Source organism: Bolinopsis microptera, chromosome 9 (genome assembly GCF_026151205.1).
Source record: "Bolinopsis microptera isolate Bmic1 chromosome 9, MBARI_Bmic_1.0, whole genome shotgun sequence".
Lineage (NCBI taxonomy): Eukaryota > Metazoa > Ctenophora > Tentaculata > Lobata > Bolinopsidae > Bolinopsis > Bolinopsis microptera.
Window position 1 is genome coordinate 10252055 of NC_087080.1, and position 17754 is coordinate 10269808.

At 38.0% G+C, this 17754-nt stretch overlaps 2 protein-coding genes across 4 annotated transcripts in view; both read right to left on the reverse strand.

The window, feature by feature from the left end:
- Positions 1–13471, reverse strand: LOC134821473 (uncharacterized). Its single transcript, XM_063832231.1, has 11 exons — positions 13279–13471; positions 9388–9544; positions 9081–9225; positions 8767–8909; positions 5968–6126; positions 5603–5740; positions 2107–2196; positions 1804–1926; positions 1130–1396; positions 808–956; positions 1–513 (listed from the first exon to the last, which is right to left on the reverse strand). The coding sequence occupies exons 1-11, from the start codon at positions 13297–13299 to the stop codon at positions 451–453; spliced, it is 1455 nt and encodes a 484-aa protein (XP_063688301.1). The 5' UTR covers positions 13300–13471; the 3' UTR covers positions 1–450.
- Positions 1–17754, reverse strand: part of LOC134820881 (FUN14 domain-containing protein 1-like) — a 103755-nt gene that overhangs the window by 61878 nt on the left and 24123 nt on the right. The window lies entirely within an intron of this gene.

Below are 17754 nucleotides of genomic sequence, written 5' to 3' on the forward strand. Positions count from 1 at the left end.
GGTTTGATGGTAGGCTTTGATGTGGGAATGAATGAATTTGTAAATATACATCAAAACTCAATCATAGATCATTTCAATGATAAAATTACTCCAAAAGATGCATTAACATATATAATATTTGAATAATTGTCAAATATTTACAAATCATCAAAGAACATCAGAAACAACTAAAATTTAAAAAAGCGATCTGTAATGGAATATTCGAATAATCTTCCTTATCTTTTTTCCTCTTAAAAATCTTCAATAATGAGTGTTACTTCATTATCTTTTCGCCTAACAGCTATCAATTGTATTATTAAATGATGTTTAGGTAGACGTTTTAGTAGCCTCAGTCGTGACTTTCACCCTATATCAGAATTATTCTGCCGATCAACATCAATTATATTGCTACTATACTGACCACAAACCATTACAAAATGAACATGTTATAAAACCACAGAAAACACACTTCTATATCTCTTCCGAGTTAACTTCTTCAAGTTCGGCACGGCACCTCTTTGATTCTAAATAAACCTGCAATAATGCAATTAAGAAAATAAGTATGAAAGTAAGATGATATTAAAACTAAAATGGAATGTTTGTTTCTGTGATCATGGTGGGATTTTCTTCGTTTGGTATCCTTCCTTTTAAAGTTTTTTAAAAAGCATACACGACAAATCAGTCGAATTTCTAGTTTGCAACCAATCAATTTACGGAGAATCATAAATACAAATTACATCAGTATTGGGTGATGTTTTGTTATATATAAGTATAACAAAACATCACCTAATAGTCAATATTAATATTTGTACCGAAATATTCACCAACCTGGCGTGATAGAACAGAAGCAGCGACAAACATGGACACTGCTACAAGGAGGAAGACCAGTCCCCAGCCATATGTAGTCCACTGTAGAATAATAGCTCCAGAGAGAGGTCCGAATATTGCTCCCACCGAACCAAAGCCGTCTATTATACCTGGTTAAATGTAGATTGTAGCTGTTGTCGGTGGAAATGGTGAAAATATTAAAAGTGTTTGATTATTTAAGGTGGGTACTGGGTGTTAAAACTTAGAACTGGGAATTTGATAATGGTAATAGAGAAACGATAAATTTAAAAGTAATTTAGAAGAATAAAAAACGCATCCTCACCCGTAGCCATGCCGACAAGTTTCTCATTTCTCCCAGTTTGCATTCTATTAATAGCGGACGGCATGCAAGCGCTAGCTAACGAGTACGGCCCGTTCTGTGTGATCCCCACACAAAGTAATATAACCAGGAAAATAACAAGTGAGGCTGTTGAGAGAGTGCTGTACCAGTAAAGGGAGAGAATGAATACTGAAGCTAGGGCGGCGAAGGCTGTGCTGAACACTCCATACAGTTCGGTCAGGTAAACCGCCAGTCCAATTAAAAGGGTACCTGCACAGTGAACGGTTACGATCAGTCAGATTGTGTGATTTGTTTAGTGTGAATAATTATTTAAACCCCGGATAGGCTGGGTTACCAGATTTATTTCGATATTTCCTTCCCACAGATAAGCTGTATCCATCATTCGGGAAGAGTTTCTCTCCTCAGACAAAGCTGAGGACAGTTTACTCGACTTAAAAGAATATTTAAGTCCGCGTTACTACATGATTAAAAATATATCCTCCTCCCCCCTTATACTGGAACCCCCCCCCCCCCCCCCCCCCCCCCTTATACTGGAACCCCCCCCCCCCCTATTATACTTGAACCACCCCCCCTGGTATACTGGACCCCCCGCCCCCCCCCCCCCCCCCTATTGTACTGTAACCCCCCCCCCCCCCCCCCTATTGTACTGAACCCACCTACACACCCTCCGAGACCCCAGACAGCAGTAAACCAGCAGGATAACACGTAAGATATCTGTACACCCTGCAGAGTGAGGGACTCGAACCACGTGGGGATCCAATAGTAGAGCACATACACACCTGTAGTAGAGCACGTGTCAGTACTCGTGTATTTAAACTATGTTCAGACTTCAGTGGAAAAATACGTAAGACAGGCATGTTTTGTAATATTCTGGAGAGGGCTTTGATAGAGAATCTTCTGATTGGTTTCGATTAGTTTTACAGAGACCTGTATTTGGTATGAATTAATAAAATACTCACTTAGTTTTACAAAGAAGAGATGAATTGCATATTCTATGATCCCTGGCAATCTAAGTGCTTCCAACAAGGTTTCTTTGTTCCCCAGATTCTCTGGGAAAAGTTTTCAATCAAGTTGAAATAAAAATGTTTACTAAAAAGCCATGTTGAAATATTTTAATTCTGGTAATATAGTACAGTCAAATCCGTCCTAATTTAAGCCTTTGTCGGACAAAATTCGCAACAAAGCGATTTTAACGGGATATGGTCGGGACAGGTCCCAGGAATCATTCCAGAGAGTTCCCAAAATCCTCGACTTCAGGAAAATCCACAATTACCACTTTTTTACCACCTTTTTACCACTTTGGTTTTCTGCAAATAAGTCACGTTCTGAATATCCTAGAAGATTCTAGTTTAAAGCATTGTGTTTAGAAAACAAAGAAGAACAACTTTTCCTTTAACAACTTTTTCAAAAATAAATTATTTAATTAATAAATTAAATAATTAATAAAATTTCAAATATTTCAAAAATATATTTTCATAAAAAATGTTCACAATTGCATTCCACGTGCAATGAACTAATTTTTATAAAAATTTTCACTTTCAATATTTTGGACTTGTAAAATTTTCGAAATTCGTAAAGAATAACCACTATTTATCACTTTTTACCACATTGAATCTCCGCTAATAAAACGACTTCTGAATGTCGTCGAAGGTTCTAGATTGAACCAATGTGTTCAAAATATAAAAGAGAACAACTTTTTATCTGACAACCTTTGGATTAGATAATTAATTGATTTATTAATTAAATAATAATTAAATTTTTAAAAATTTCAAAATATACTTTTTATCAAAAATATTTGCCGTGACGTAAAATGAATTTACTTGAATAACAGAACATACACCGTCACATAGATTAGATAACAGATTTAAAAAATTCAGATAAATGGAATAAACGGTAAAATATCAAAATTTGTACGATACTATTATAGCTTATTTATAAATATTTACACATCATATCTCTCGACTTACAGAAACATCAACTGGATTAGACCACAGAACTGCCTCTCTGCAAATCAAAACATCTGCAAAACGATGTGCGAAACGGATTGAAAATGACGAAGTTATCAAGCAATTTGTTTATCTCGTTAGCGAAATTGATTGGGTTATCAATGATTACCTAATTGCTTATCACGTGACAGGGTGCTAGGATACCGTAATTGGGCTTTCTGCACGATTTCTGTGCCACGCTTTCACTGGATCAGACACCACCAGTCGGATCCACGGAGTTGGTAAGGATCGGCTATTCAGAACGATTCCGATAGTGGGAATCTAGTGCACTAAGCTACGGAGAAAGTCACGAGAAATTTTTGGGCGAGCGAATTAGGAACTTAGTAAGAGCCTAACGTATGTGTACTATACCACCTCCCCCCTCCCCCGCACAATAATTTACCCTGTCTGTAATCCGGTTTGAGGATTTATCATTTAGTGCGATCTCTACGTTACAGAATGGACATTTGTTTAAACTGTGTTCGCGGACTAAAGATGGTCCTGTCTCAGTTACAACGAACTCCTCTTCATTGGCCGATATAATAGTTAACAGCACTATGTTTACAGTATGCACTGAAGGGGTATCCTAGTTGCTTGAACTTTTAACAGGTGCCCCGCCTCATTTAAACCTCAATTAAGTTTCCTATCATTCGGTTGAGTCGACCGTTGAGATCCCTTAGATCCAATGGATCCTTAGCTACTCCCTAGACTAGGTGACACTGGGATTCGAACCCTGAACCTCTGCGCAGAAGGCGGATGCTCTAACCGCTAGGCTAGATATGAATCTTTGGAACTGGTCTATGGTCACTGTCTGCAATAATACACACAAGACGTCACTCAGAGCTGAATCAGTCATGCCGTTGTACTGCCGTTTAATTTCGTTCAGTGACCAGGGGTTGTTGATCCAACCTGTGGTGCGTTGATTTCTTTATTTATACAAGGTATGAGAGGCGTCAGGATAAAGAATAGGACTGTACGTATCCGTTTCAAATTTGCTGGGCATAGTTTAAAAGTTAGTGCACTTACTTAAAAGATAAATAGTTTAAATAGTACCTGAGGACAGCAACCCTTTCCATATTTCATTCCGTGCAAATTTACATTGTCGATCATTCGCCCTCTTAAAGCTATTCACCGAAACTAACTCCTCATTTGCCTGGTAAATTAAAACATTGTATTGGTTAAGAATAGCTGATTTCATAAAAATCGAGATCACTAGATGAAGCAAGACTTTCAGTTCTTGAACAGAAGTCGCAATCTTCAACAGCAGACATCAAGTGCGAACAGCTCCCGCCAACATTCTTATCGTGTTTACCATCAGCAGCAGGTGTGGGATGAGAATGACCTAGATCCGATAAGCTGGGATGGAAGATGAACAATGGGACACATGTACCAGTGACCACTCTTATGAGTACAGCTCCGAAAAAGCTCATTCAAAAAATCAGTTGCAAATGTTTAAAGTCAGGTTGTGGCAATGCTTGTTCATGCAGAAAAGCAGGAATACATTGTGGATCAACCTGCCTCAAATGTCAGGACAATTGCAGCAATGTGCCAGCTGAGGACTCATAAGTTAGACTGTTATCTAGTATATATATGGTTATATAAAGTACTACTTCGATTTCCCGATTAATTTAATGGAAATTTGTTAATTATTCGTGATATGTAATTTTAAAATATTTTGATCAAAAATAATTTTTATAATTTTTGGATATTTGTTTAATAATCGAATTAACTAATTAATTAATTATCTAATCCAAAGGTTGTCAGATAAAACTTTGTTCTCTTTATATTTTGAACACATTGGTTCAATCTAGAACCTTCTACGATATTCAGAAGTCGTTTTTTTAGCGGAGATTCAATGTGGTAAAAAGTGGTAAATAGTGGTTTTTCTTCTCAAATTTCGTAAATTTTACAAGTTCAAAATATTGTTAGTGAAAATTTTCAAAATTTTCATAGAAATTAGTTCAATATTCGTGGAATGTAATTGTGAACATTTTTCATGAAAATGTATTTTTGAAATATTTTAAAATTTATTAATTATTTAATTAATTAAATAAATAATTTATTTTTGAAAACGTTGTTAAAGAAAAAGTTGTTCTTCTTTGTTTTCTTAACACAATGCTTTAAACTAGAATCTTCTAGGATATTCAGAACGTGACTTATTTGCGGAAAACCAAAGTGGTAAAAAGGTGGTAAAAAAGTGGTAACTGTGGATTTTCCTGAAGTCGAGGATTTTGGGAACTCTCTGGAATGAATCCTGGGACCTGTCCCGACCATATCCCGTTAAAATCGCTTTGTTGCGAATTTTGTCCGACAAAAAGACGGATTTGACTGTACTAATAGGGGCTATTGTGATATTTTATCAAACTAAAGTAGACTTAGTTCAAGGATCTAGCTTGTGGTTAAACTATGATAACGGGTACAGTACTGCCCTCCTAAAACATGTTCCATATATTATATTTTGTATTCTCACCCTGCTGCCTTGTTTCAGACGTTTGTCCATCAGTCTGAATTATTGGAGCTGTGCCATCCTGGGGTTCTTTAACGTTCTCGGCCTCATTTGTAGAGCTAACATCTTTCTGATCTTTATTTGCTAATATCGGTGTCGTTTCTAAGGTGTCACCAAATAAAGGTGTTATCAATTAACACTCAAAATATGCCGTTTTGGAATTAAGATTGTTTCAAAGGTTCATTTTTAAGTTTGACTTCAAAAGACGATATACAATCAGCAAGATACGACTGGTTCGATCAAATTGAAACAATGGACAGATATATAGAAAGTTTATATCAAGTCCCTCAAAACAGAAGGTGTGATCGAAAACAATGAAATTTTCAAACCATCCACAAGAGGTGCTGAGTTGGGCGGGAGGCTGGGTAAGAGGAACATATCCAACACTCCGATAGCTATTAGTACCAGACCACACAGAATAAAACATGTTCCCCATTTGTCAGAGAAAGATACGCTGAGACTTGATATCACACACCCTATGATTATCCCTGAAATAAAATCATCACGTTATAAATCACGTGATAATAGTCCTGCAATAAAATTTGTCTGCATGAATATGATTTTTATGATAAATCGTCGATTGATCTCTTCTTTTTTGATTGATTCTCTTTGATTGATCTCTTTTTTTCGATTGATCTCTTCTGATGATATATTTCACTGGGTCTCGTAATTTTTGTATGATTTTTTTGTGACGCAACAGATTGACATGGTTTTACTGTTAAATAACAAAATTACTGATAAAAAACAAATAGTGCACACTGCAAATGTATAAATGAAAGCGTTCAGATTTCACACACTTCTCAACGCAAATGTTCTTCATAAATGTTCAAAAGTTTGGCCAAAGAAATATTGTCAAGCGAAAACCTTTCTTGAATCGGGCTGATAATAAGCTTGCACTGCGATTCAACAGAATACAAATCCCAATAACTCAGCAGATCAGATGGAAATTCTTTCCACTTATCGGATACCTGAGACGAATTCTTAAAAACATTCAAAGGAGGATCTTGTGTTTTAACGACTGTTTCATTGGCAAGTTTTCCTGAAGAAATGTTTGTTAAATGTTGCCTAATTTCACTTGAAAGATGCTCTCCAACAAAATCATAAATCCGTTCCGCAGTCCGGTGAGGTGACAAACTCATCTCCCTGTGGGAAATCCTCAAGTAACGTTCCTTCCACCACGGATCCTTTTCAATAAAATCAATGGACCTGAGTGTTTCGTAGCAGTAGTTGTAAGTCTCCCACGCTGCCTTGATTCTCTGATCAGGTATATTGTTCCTGCCCCACTCCACTGCTGTACGCTCGTTCCACATAAAGAACTCTAACCCTACTCTCCTTGATAGCATCACTGGAAAAGGATGTCTCACCAGGTGTACTATCTTAACATTAGCCGTTTTAATACGAGCTATCTTCGTGATATCTGACAGGTCTCTCAATCGTATGACCTTCATGGCAACAACTTTCCGGAACTTGCAAATCTCCTGATGTGAGAACCCCTCTTTCAGCAGCTGGACATCACACTCGGTTGTGTTGAACCTGTGTCGGTGCTCCTCGGGGGTTCCACAATACTCGTACTGTTCTCCTAAAACAGCAGTAGGATATACACTACAGTTGGACATTATTTGTTGCAGATATAACATCCTAAGATCCGATACAGTGTGATCGGGACGGGCCCCGACTAGAGCTCCCTGTTTATACAGCTCTGTCAGTCCCCACTCGTGAAACGGTTCGAAGAGATATTGTATTTTTGGGTTATGGTCAAATGTCTGACCTACGAATGTTGAGCCGCTCCTGAAAGATGCCACTAAAAGGACGAACTTTTTTTCGGGGTTCAAGTCCAGAGTGAAGGCTGGATCACCAATCCCGACACTTTGAGGACCCGTATAGAATTGTTTGGTTATTCTGTCTAAGCCAGGAATTGCCACGTATGCGACCAAAAGGCAACAAGTTAAAAAGAAATAGAGTAAAGCAAGCAGAGTCCATTGAAACCTCGACAACAGCATTATTTTCTGAAAGCAGAAAGAATGATTTTGGGACAACAAAACTTGATTTCGAGATATTACAGATGAATGAGTTGTTATTATTTTAATTGTACTAATTATACTTAATGTAAATAAAAATGATGTACTGTACAGAACTATAATACACTAAAAAGTCACCATGTTTATAAAATAAAGTCGCTAACGACATCACAAAAACACGTTATCATGAGGTGTGTATTACAGATTTACACGGTAAATCACTGCAAACCGTTATTAGTCTATAAGTTTTACAGACTAATAACAGTTTGCGATTCTGGATTTTTTCCGGTACCGGTAAACGGCCGTCATAAACATTCTACAATGCAGGTATTACTATTGAGCTTCTCATCATCGATACGCAAATGACTGGAAATTTGCAATGAAACTTGACATCTTGCTAACCAAAACAGAATTATCTTTGCGTGTGCCACGAAACCAACTCAAACCGAACAAAGTTAAGCTATTATGGATACATCCATCAGCTTGATAAAACAAAAGGTTCAACCTAATAACAAAATATTCACCAGTCTCATGAGAATAAAGCAATGGGGAGGCAGTACACAAGTGACGTAACACTAACGAAGAGCCCGCAGACCCAGCTATGCGGGGGCGCCATCAGAAGGGGGCGCTTTTTTCCGAATTTGAGGTGTTTTGTTTGAGGTCAACTTAACGTTTGATCGACAAATGGTAACGTTACACCACTGTATTTATCATAGATTTTCGTTCACCTAAAATAACTAATTGAAGCAGGTACGATTTAGATGCGGCGGATGCGGAATCGCATGATTCTCCGAATATTTCATGGATCGTTGTGTAATTGTGCAATAAATTAAGAGAAGATTCGGGATCGTTTATAAATTCGTGATATTTTGCCTATCTAAATGGTGCATTTGCCTCTTAGCATAATCCAATTAATAGGCTATCGGCTGGTCAATCATGGTCTGTTAACAATGTTTATGAAATATTGAGTAGACACTAATTGGTATCGAATAGAATTGTGATACTACATGTTTACTGTATGTTTTAAAACATTTGATCGAAACTGCTTTGAATATCATTCTGTGCTGTTTCAGTTTAAAAATGAAATACTCGCGCTACATTCCCCCTTACCTAAAAACTTGCAACTCCCGAAAGCAGTCATAATGAAATCCCTGGCTACCTCGTGACAGAAGTAGTGATCTAGCATCTTTATCAGGGTGGGATATCCAAACGCTTCAGCGAATCCATTCAGCATCCTGAAGACGAGGAAATACCTGAAATTGTGAACTTTGTTAACCGTGATTCTTGTCCTACTGGAAATACTTAGTTGTAGTTTTACGAGGAATCTTCAAATTATGATTGGATCAAACACGAATTCGGACTGTTTTTTATTGATCGATTATATTCATGTTAGTGTTACGATTCTAAATGATGATTTAGCTTACCAATAGTTGTGGACGTTCCAATAGTTGGCCATTCCGTAGAAAATGGTCGTGATTCCGGCAGCAAAACATCCAATTATTAAAACATGCTTACAGTTGAACTTTTCACATAAGTAGCCCACGATGAAGATCCCAATTGCATAAGTTGCTGAAAATATACAGTATTTTCAATTTTGTAGGATACTTAGCCGAAAAACATAATGTTTACACAAATAATAATTAATAAATAATTCCTTTTGGCAATTATTTCGATCAATCTGTCTAAATAAATATATCTAGTTCAAATGATCCTAAAATTACATGTACTAACCAAGACCGGCAGTGTCAAGAAGTCCGAGTAGCAACCAACCGTCAGGACCGTTGAAGGGAGCCCAGGTCTTGAGCAGGGTCATCTTAACCAGACTGTACGGTTCTCGTGACACATAGAACCCAAAGTAAGTGAAGAACGCCAGGGAGTACACTTGGACCTGGGGGAGGTCAGGTTTGTTTTCTGTTGTTATGTCAGTTTTCTGTCCTGTAGTTCGAAGGTGTGCTTATAGTTAGAAATATGTCCCTGTTGGTTCCACAGTTATTTGAGTTTGGTTATTATATATGTGGTTGATATTTATATATGGGGGGGGGTGTAACCCAAAAAAACCCAACTCCTACCCAAGAAAAGGTAATACTGGGATTGGGTTTTTTTGGGTTTTTTTGGGTTTTAAAAACAAAATTTAATCAAAATTCTAGCTATTTCATTAATTGTATTGAATGTGAATTATTTCCCACTGAGTCTTACCTACGTGTTGTTCTCATGTCTTAACTTAATAGATAGTTTACATAGTATATAAGTGTGTTTATATTGATAGTATGTTATCACGATAGCAAACAGGATGTCTCGTTCATCGAGATATAATCCATATGATTGCACAAAGTGGAAATGTGCCAAATGTGGCAAATGTGTTCTCCTGTCATGGAAGGAGGCTATGACGAAGGTCAAGGGCAAGTCAAAGCACATGACTTAAATTACTTGACTTAAGGCTGCTTCAGAGTCCGAGTCTCGATGATGTGTCTCCAAAGCTTTCTGTCCGCCGCGCCATAAGCTCCTTAATCTCCCCAGTGTTCTTGAGTCCAGTGTCACTTATTAGGTTATCGACGAAGGTGAGCGGTGGTCTACCCCTCCCTAGGTTCCCAAAGGAGAAGCTGGTGTGCTGCCAGGTCATCATGTCGCTGGATGTGCCCAGCCAACCTCATTCTTCTGGCCTGTATCTTCGAAATAACTCTTGGGAGTTATGTCCTCTCCAGTCCACGTTTAGGGCCATCTGAAGCATTCTACTGTAACATCCGTCTATTCTTTTCTTCAAAGATTCTGTTATTGTCCACGTTTTCGTTCCATACAGGAAGATTGATTCAACCGTAGCTTGAACAGAGGGATCTTTAAATCTCGGCCTTGCGTAACCTAAAGTCGTGCTCCGTTGTACTAAAATCCTCACTTCCTCTAAGGCATGTCCGTCCTTAGAAATTATTGTGTGTGGCTCCTCTCCTACTAAATTAACTGTATGATGCTTGGTTTTAGACAAAAGAGATTTCCTGCCTCCTCATCAGATGAGGCTTCTGTAGGACTGTAGCATGTGATGACAGTGAGCCTGGGCTTTCCATTGAAAGACATGGTGAGGATCCTTGCGCTGTAAGATTTTATAACTTTATAAGACTTATAGCCTCATATGCTGTCCTCGTCAAGATGATTCCTCGTCAAGATGATTCCTACTCTCCCATTAGAAGCGCCAGCTGCGTTTCTCCATGCAGATGAGATCACTGGATGAATCCCTTTGTTCATCTTTTCTATTCTGGTATTCTCAGCAATCAGCATGCACTACCCGATGTTCGATTCTTGCAGGGCAAGGATGTGCAGCTGCTTCGAGAAAATAGTTCTTCAAGTTCGATGCGTTTGTGCTGTTCTCTGACTGTTCTTATGTTAAACGTGCCAACCTGAGCAGCCCTTTTACATGATACAATGCAATTGATGTTCATATTTTTTGATTTTTTCTTGTTTGACTTTCTGTAGAATTAGGTTGTCGTGTTGTAGAGACCGAGTCATCAGTTTCTGTAATAGCAGTGTAATTAGTAATTAACCCGGCAACCACTTTCACTAGAAAAATAAGGGGCTTTAACCCTTGAGCTGTTGGTTAACTTCATCTTGACTTTTCAGTTCGCTCACAAGTCACAACCCTGTGCAGTCCCCTACACATTGGCAGTGGATTGTGTTCTTAACCCTTGCGCCACTAAAAGGTTAAGGGCATCCGCTTGAACAATAGCCATCTTCAACTCTCACCATAATATCTTGGGTATCTTGAGCATGTAATTGCACGAACATATGCTATACAAGACAAATGTGACACTTCCTTTTTCTACCCAACAGCATCAGTTGTAATCCTTACCCAATCGTCACCTGCTCCAGTGTGGGACTTTCCGATTTTATCCCAAAGCATAAGGAGGTTAGAGTGAGAACAGAGCTACACTTTAGCGGGGACTAACCCTTCCCCTGACTACCTCGTTACCCGGTACCCCGGGCAATGGGCATAGGGAGCCGTATCCTGACTACCAGAGTGTGGTCCAGTCTAGCTGGGTCATAGTAGACTAGGTTGAACAGGGTAACAGCCAACACCTCTTTAGCTACTGTGCAATCCACAGTAAAGATTTACGAGTCTCAAAGCCTCTTGTAGACCAAGAGTTAAGGAGTCAATAGATCAAATTATTGAACTTCCGGGGCTCAATGTCTCCCGTCGACCGTCCTGCCTTTAGCCTGGACCCCCTGTCCAGTATCCAGTCTTCACCACGCGGAGGTAGTGGCTTTCATCATGCTGTCAGATGAGTGTCTGGAAGAGGGCACCAGCAGGATACCCCTTTTCAAAGTTCTGGGAGCCTCACATCAGACCAGGGCTTCCACCCAGCTTCTATCCAGCGGTGACGCCTTGGGCCACCTAAGCTTCACACAACCATTGAAAGACCACCTGCCTACTTGTAAAAATTTTGATGATGCGATTATTACAGTCGAGGGTCTGATGCTGTACATTCTCAGTGTAACAGCTGACAACAGTTATCAACATTTTATGCCCTGGCTGTTTACATCCGATGCCTGCGAGCAAACTTTATGCTTTCCTGCGCATAGGCCTCCAGGCAGGCATTAGAACTAATCTGTGTTCTAAGGATATGTTGGTTGGCATGGGCAAATCAAACCGTTCCCTCGAGCTTGATGCACTCGGCAAAAGTTTGATCCCTGTAACAGTTGCCCACTCTCGCAACAAGCTTGTTATACCGCATCCGAAAGCAGAGAAACTATTTAGAAGTAAAGATACTTGAATGCCAAGATTGTTACAAGCTATGAAGAAGGGAGTCTCAAGGGGTAGAGAACTCCTTCAAGAACACTGTAACTTTGAAGGAGAGGCTTTCCCACCATCTTCTGACGGAGCAGAGAGTGACGAAGCGGAAACAGATGATGAAGAAGAGGAAGTGGAGGATATTGACTAATCAGAGGAATGGGCGACAATAGTAACTGTGTATGGTGATGCTCTGCATCATGATACGGCTGTTGAGGTTTGCCTCAATGGAGGGCGAGATCGAATGCCATCCCAGTCAAGATTTTAGCGACTCCAGGGCCATAAACAAGCGAAGATATCACTTAATATCACATACGTGATCATGCAGCTGATGGTAACTACAAGATTCTTTCAGTTGGAGATAGAGCACGGTTTCTCGTTAAGCGGATGATCAGGAAAACGGAAACAGAGATCGTGAAGGTGAGAAGAAAGGCTTTATTCCTCTCGTACCGGTTGCGGTCAGGGTTGGGGTTATCAATGAGTTGCGTCCCTACTAACTCAATTTGCCATGGCCATCGAAGTGAGCATTACATATGGCTGATATCATATCTGGATGGCCAACTTCTTCTGAGCACATCAGTGAATAAAATACTGCTTTTGGGTGATATTTAAGCGATTATATCTATTGTGATGTTGTAGTGATGAACCACAAAGTGATGTTGTACTGATAATTGTTTTGCTAGGTGCCTACATGATTTTATTTCCGTCAAATGAAAAATTTGTAAAAAACCCAAAAAAACCCAACTCCTACCCTGAAAAAGGTAATACTGGGATTGGGTTTTTTTGGGTTTTTTTGGGTTACACCCCCCCCCCCATATATGTGGTTGATATTTAGGTGATGTACTGACCTGTAGCGATCTTGTAACCATGATTTGGTCGGCCCTGCTGATCCAGTAAATGTGGTATCTGTTGGTCCCGAAGAAGGACTAGGTTTAATAACTGCTGCTGTATTTTGTTAATCCATGTTGAGATGATCCCACTCACGTTGGGTCTGATGGTTGTAGATAAGTAGTATTTCTTGTTCCTACCTATTAAAATGTAGGGAGATTATTGGTGAGATTTATCACTGTGAGATGAAATAATGTGTTTATATCCGGCCCATATGGATAGTAGCAGGCACATTGCACAAGTGCTAGCTACTAACCATGTTAGAGTGGCTCTAAAGGGTGAGTGAAAAATAACTACCATGAATATGAATGTCGCAAATAATTTAATTTACTAATCTTGTCTTCACAACAAATAATACCACTTCTGATATAATAGTGTCTGTCCGATCTTCTTTTGCCATCTGTTTCATCTCCAATACGAGCAGATGCCAGATGGTGTCTGGCTTGCTCTTCAGGTGACCGATCCGGAGAAATTAACACATTTTTGTGGTGCTGACTCAGTCTCAGGTCCTTCCATTTCAGGTCCTTCGATTTTTGTTAACGAAATTTTGACAAGTCTGGTCTTGTCGGCTGAATTCCTTCCAATCCTGACAGGTTCAAAGCGTGGTTTCACTTCGATCTGCTGAAACAGTTCGTACACTTTATCAATTTCTGTCCTGTTATTGCGGTGCCCGGCGAGCCTTTTAAATTAGCTCGACTGTACGACCTGATCTCAGCTTGTACAGTGTCCTGAACGGCAAATTTCAATATTGTCTGAACAGATTCTAAATGCTTCGATTTGACTTGAAGAAGTTCACTATGCAGCTTGATAACCGACTCTTGTGATAGGATGAGACAGCTTTTCAATTCCTCTGCATCGCATTCACAATTTCTCTGACAAAGAGGCTCATCTGATAGTACACACTAAACGTCATGTTTGACATAACCTTCTTGGTTGGCTTTTCAAACATTTCAATAGAGATAAGAGAGCTGAAAACCATGTTCTATCTTCAAAGTTCGAGGCTTCTGCAACTTCCGAAATCCAACTGTTAAAGTCCTGATGTGCTTTAGTGAAAAATGCCGAGTGATCTGACAAACGTCGAAGTAAATCCATATCTTCCATTATGTACTTGTACTTGTATTGAGTTGAAAAGCACAATACGTTATAATGTTAAACGATAAAATAGAGATAAGAGAGCTCTGATTATCAACACGTAACAAAAACTGAAAAACTGCATTATCTAAATGCTACAAGTACAAAGCTATGGAAACTTAATCAGTGAACATTGTACAATGGTCTGACAGCATTGGAGTTGTTTCAACCAGTTCAGCTAATATTACCAATAAATTATCAAAGAACGGAGAAGTGTGTTAGAAATGAGAAACGGCTAATTACGAGTATTAGTAAACAAATAGAATAACTTGAATAGAAAAGATTAAATCAAATGATTTTATACAAATGTTGTAAGGTCAATTTGATCAACTGGCAAACACTTCTCAACTTTTGAGAACATGTACAGAACATGTACTGAACAAGTATGCCTAGTACGGGAAGCTGAAGATACACTGAACTGAATGCGCGGCGCACACTGCACGCGTACTATAGTTATTAATTAAACACGTACTAAAGTTTAACAATTTGAGCGAATTGTCTCCAATCAACTACGTATCATTTGTTACAAACCTAGACAAAAATGTGTGCAAGTAATACCAACTTCAATGAATTCCAAACTAAACTGTGTGCAATACGTTTGCCAAGTACATTACAGATACAGTGTTTCATACTATACACGGTGGATAACTCGAAAATCGCGGGATCTTTTTGAGGATCCAAGGAAATCGTTTAGGTGGAAATTACATATAGTATGTAGTGGTTAGAAGTTTGTGGTCTGTACTTATAACAAGAATAGTGAAATCTTTGTGAATGTGAAATCTCCGTTGGGATTTAGCATAATATCTTCAGGGCTATGCATAGCCTATAATAGACAAAAAATAGAACGTAGCTTTTACGAAAGTTGAGCTTTCATCACACTTTCCAGTTGCACACCTGATAACTTAACTGATTATAAGGTTTTCGTTTTGATTGCTGTAACGTTTTTGTGATGAGACGATCATTACAAGTTTCTTGGCAGATAAGCTTATAATCTAAAGCCATGATGACTGTCTAAATTTGCGTCTATTTCCTCGATATCGTGATAGTATATCAAAACAAGATCATATTTTCAAGGATATCGGGGTTTCGCAAAATAACAAGTAGGCTGGAAATTGTACGACAAAATTGCAGTGTGAACCAATTAATAGCTAACTATAAACCCATTATACTGCAGACTCGTAGAGCAGAAACCCCAACAATCAACATGGGAACTTGAGCACTGCATTTATTGACTATTGTTAATGTAATGTGTAGCGGACCAGCAGGAGACCAACCTTTTGTTTTGAGATCTTTAGAAATAGAACATTTTAGACAATACTGGATTTTTGGAATGTAAACTATATGGACACGTTCATTGAAGTTTGAGGATATTGGTAAATTTCTAAAATAGCGTTTTCGACGATAGTGGCTTAATTAATAATAAATAATTTTAGCATCAATCAATCTAGCGTGTTCATAAGTTCTGAACATTAGCCACGTGACCCATACTCCCATATTCACTGCTCAGAAATACAACTTGTTGCTTTTAGGTACTGTAATGTAAACAATGTCACATTTTTGTGACATTGTTTACCATAGCTGTCCAATTAGCATTTTTTGGTCTAAAATGTAGTAGATTAGGTCAATCTAACAATTATGATACAACGTAGGCCTTAATCGCAGTGATCGAACGGCTTTAAGGCAATATTTCGTAAACCTTGTCACACTCAGAATACGAGACCCCTTTTCTACTGTGAGGTGTCCTCAAAACCCTTTCAACTCATTATTTAAGGGTTCTTCTGCCAATCATAGCCCTAAAATATATTGTTTTGAAAAGTTAGCACTTGGTTATTGGGAAATGATGTAAATTCTGTCACATTATGTGGAATTTGAAATTCTGGGTGAATTTCCGAAATCATTTATATCTGATTTTGGTTTGGAAGGCAGGCAAAACTCCATATAAGGACGATACACGGATATAGTTGATTCAAGTATAGGGCAGTTGATGTAAAAATCGTCACAAAATGATACGACATCGTAAATAGGTTAAATTTGGAAAAAATGATTATATAATGAAATAGTCTGTGATTAACATATTACGTACATTATAAAATGGGCATGTGCTTTTATATTTCCTGTATCTCTGTATTAATCATTTCAGACTATAATTAGGACTGTTCACGTGAAAGAAATTGTATCTAAATTTTACAATGACTTATGTGACGAAATTTACATTTCTTGACCCTATTTTGAAGAACCATACCTCGGTTAGAATTCAATGTTCTTCCAGGAATTATTGGTTGGTTATTGCTCATCAAATTAGAACTCAAGTTTAACAATGCTGAGTTTAATTTTACTAAGTTACTGAAATGTGACGAAATTCACTTTTCCTGCCCCAAAAGTATAATTTCAATGTGACGAAAAATTGGCATGGGTTTCTACATTTATTGTATAAATCCATTCCAACTATAATAAGGGGGAATAAGGACTGTTGATATGAAAGAAAATCTATCTAAATTTTAAAATGACGCATGTGACGAAATTTACATTTCTTGCCCCTATTTTGAAGAACTATACCTATTTATGAAAAACAACAGACTCTAATTTTGTTCACGATAATGATCGTAAATCAAAGAAGGGAGCAGATGCCTTAAATGGATACAGTCTGGGCGAGAGTCATGAAAAGATAACCATCCGTTGAAATATCGTCCCTGAGTCTTAAACAAAGAACTTAAACTTAAAGAGAACTGAATTTTATTGAACTGGAAGTGGAGCAGCTATATAAGGACAGCTGTGCTCAATGCTCATCATATTTGGTCTCAACATTCCTCCTTATATGCTTACTTGTGTCAAAATATATATATATATTATATATCTTTAGTCTCGTAGTTTAAGTGTATTTAAACTGTGCTACACTTCAGTCTGTTACTATGATCTGTGATAAATTTAAATTTGTAAATGTTCAAATAAAAGAAGGCCGTTCTAAATAAGAATTCCACTGTAGTTTGCTTGCATCAAGAATCAAGATACTTTGTCCTTACTAGCTTGCATCAAGATGTAACTTATAGTATGGTAGGTAAACTGTGCTACAGTCTACACTTCAGTATGTTACTATGATCTGTGATAAATTTAAATCAAATTAATTTATTTGGCTTTTATATTTCCTGTATCTCTGTATTAATCATTTCAGACTATAATTAGGACTGTCTACGTGAAAGAAATTGTATCTAAATTTTACAATGACGTATGTGACGAAATTTACATTTCTTGACCCTATTTTGAAGAACCGTACCTATTGGTTAGGATTCAATGTTCTTCCAGGAATT

What these genes read in the sequence shown, in the direction of transcription:
- LOC134821473 (XM_063832231.1), bottom strand. Translation starts at nt 13,299, where the DNA reads ATGGTTACAAGATCGCTACAG. An exon ending in TGGTTACAAGATCGCTACAG is followed by an intron (nt 9,545 to 13,278) that starts GTCAGTACATCA and finishes GACCTCCCCCAG; the next exon opens with GTCCAAGTGTACTCCCTGGC. An exon ending in TCTTGACACTGCCGGTCTTG is followed by an intron (nt 9,226 to 9,387) that starts GTTAGTACATGT and finishes GTATATTTTCAG; the next exon opens with CAACTTATGCAATTGGGATC.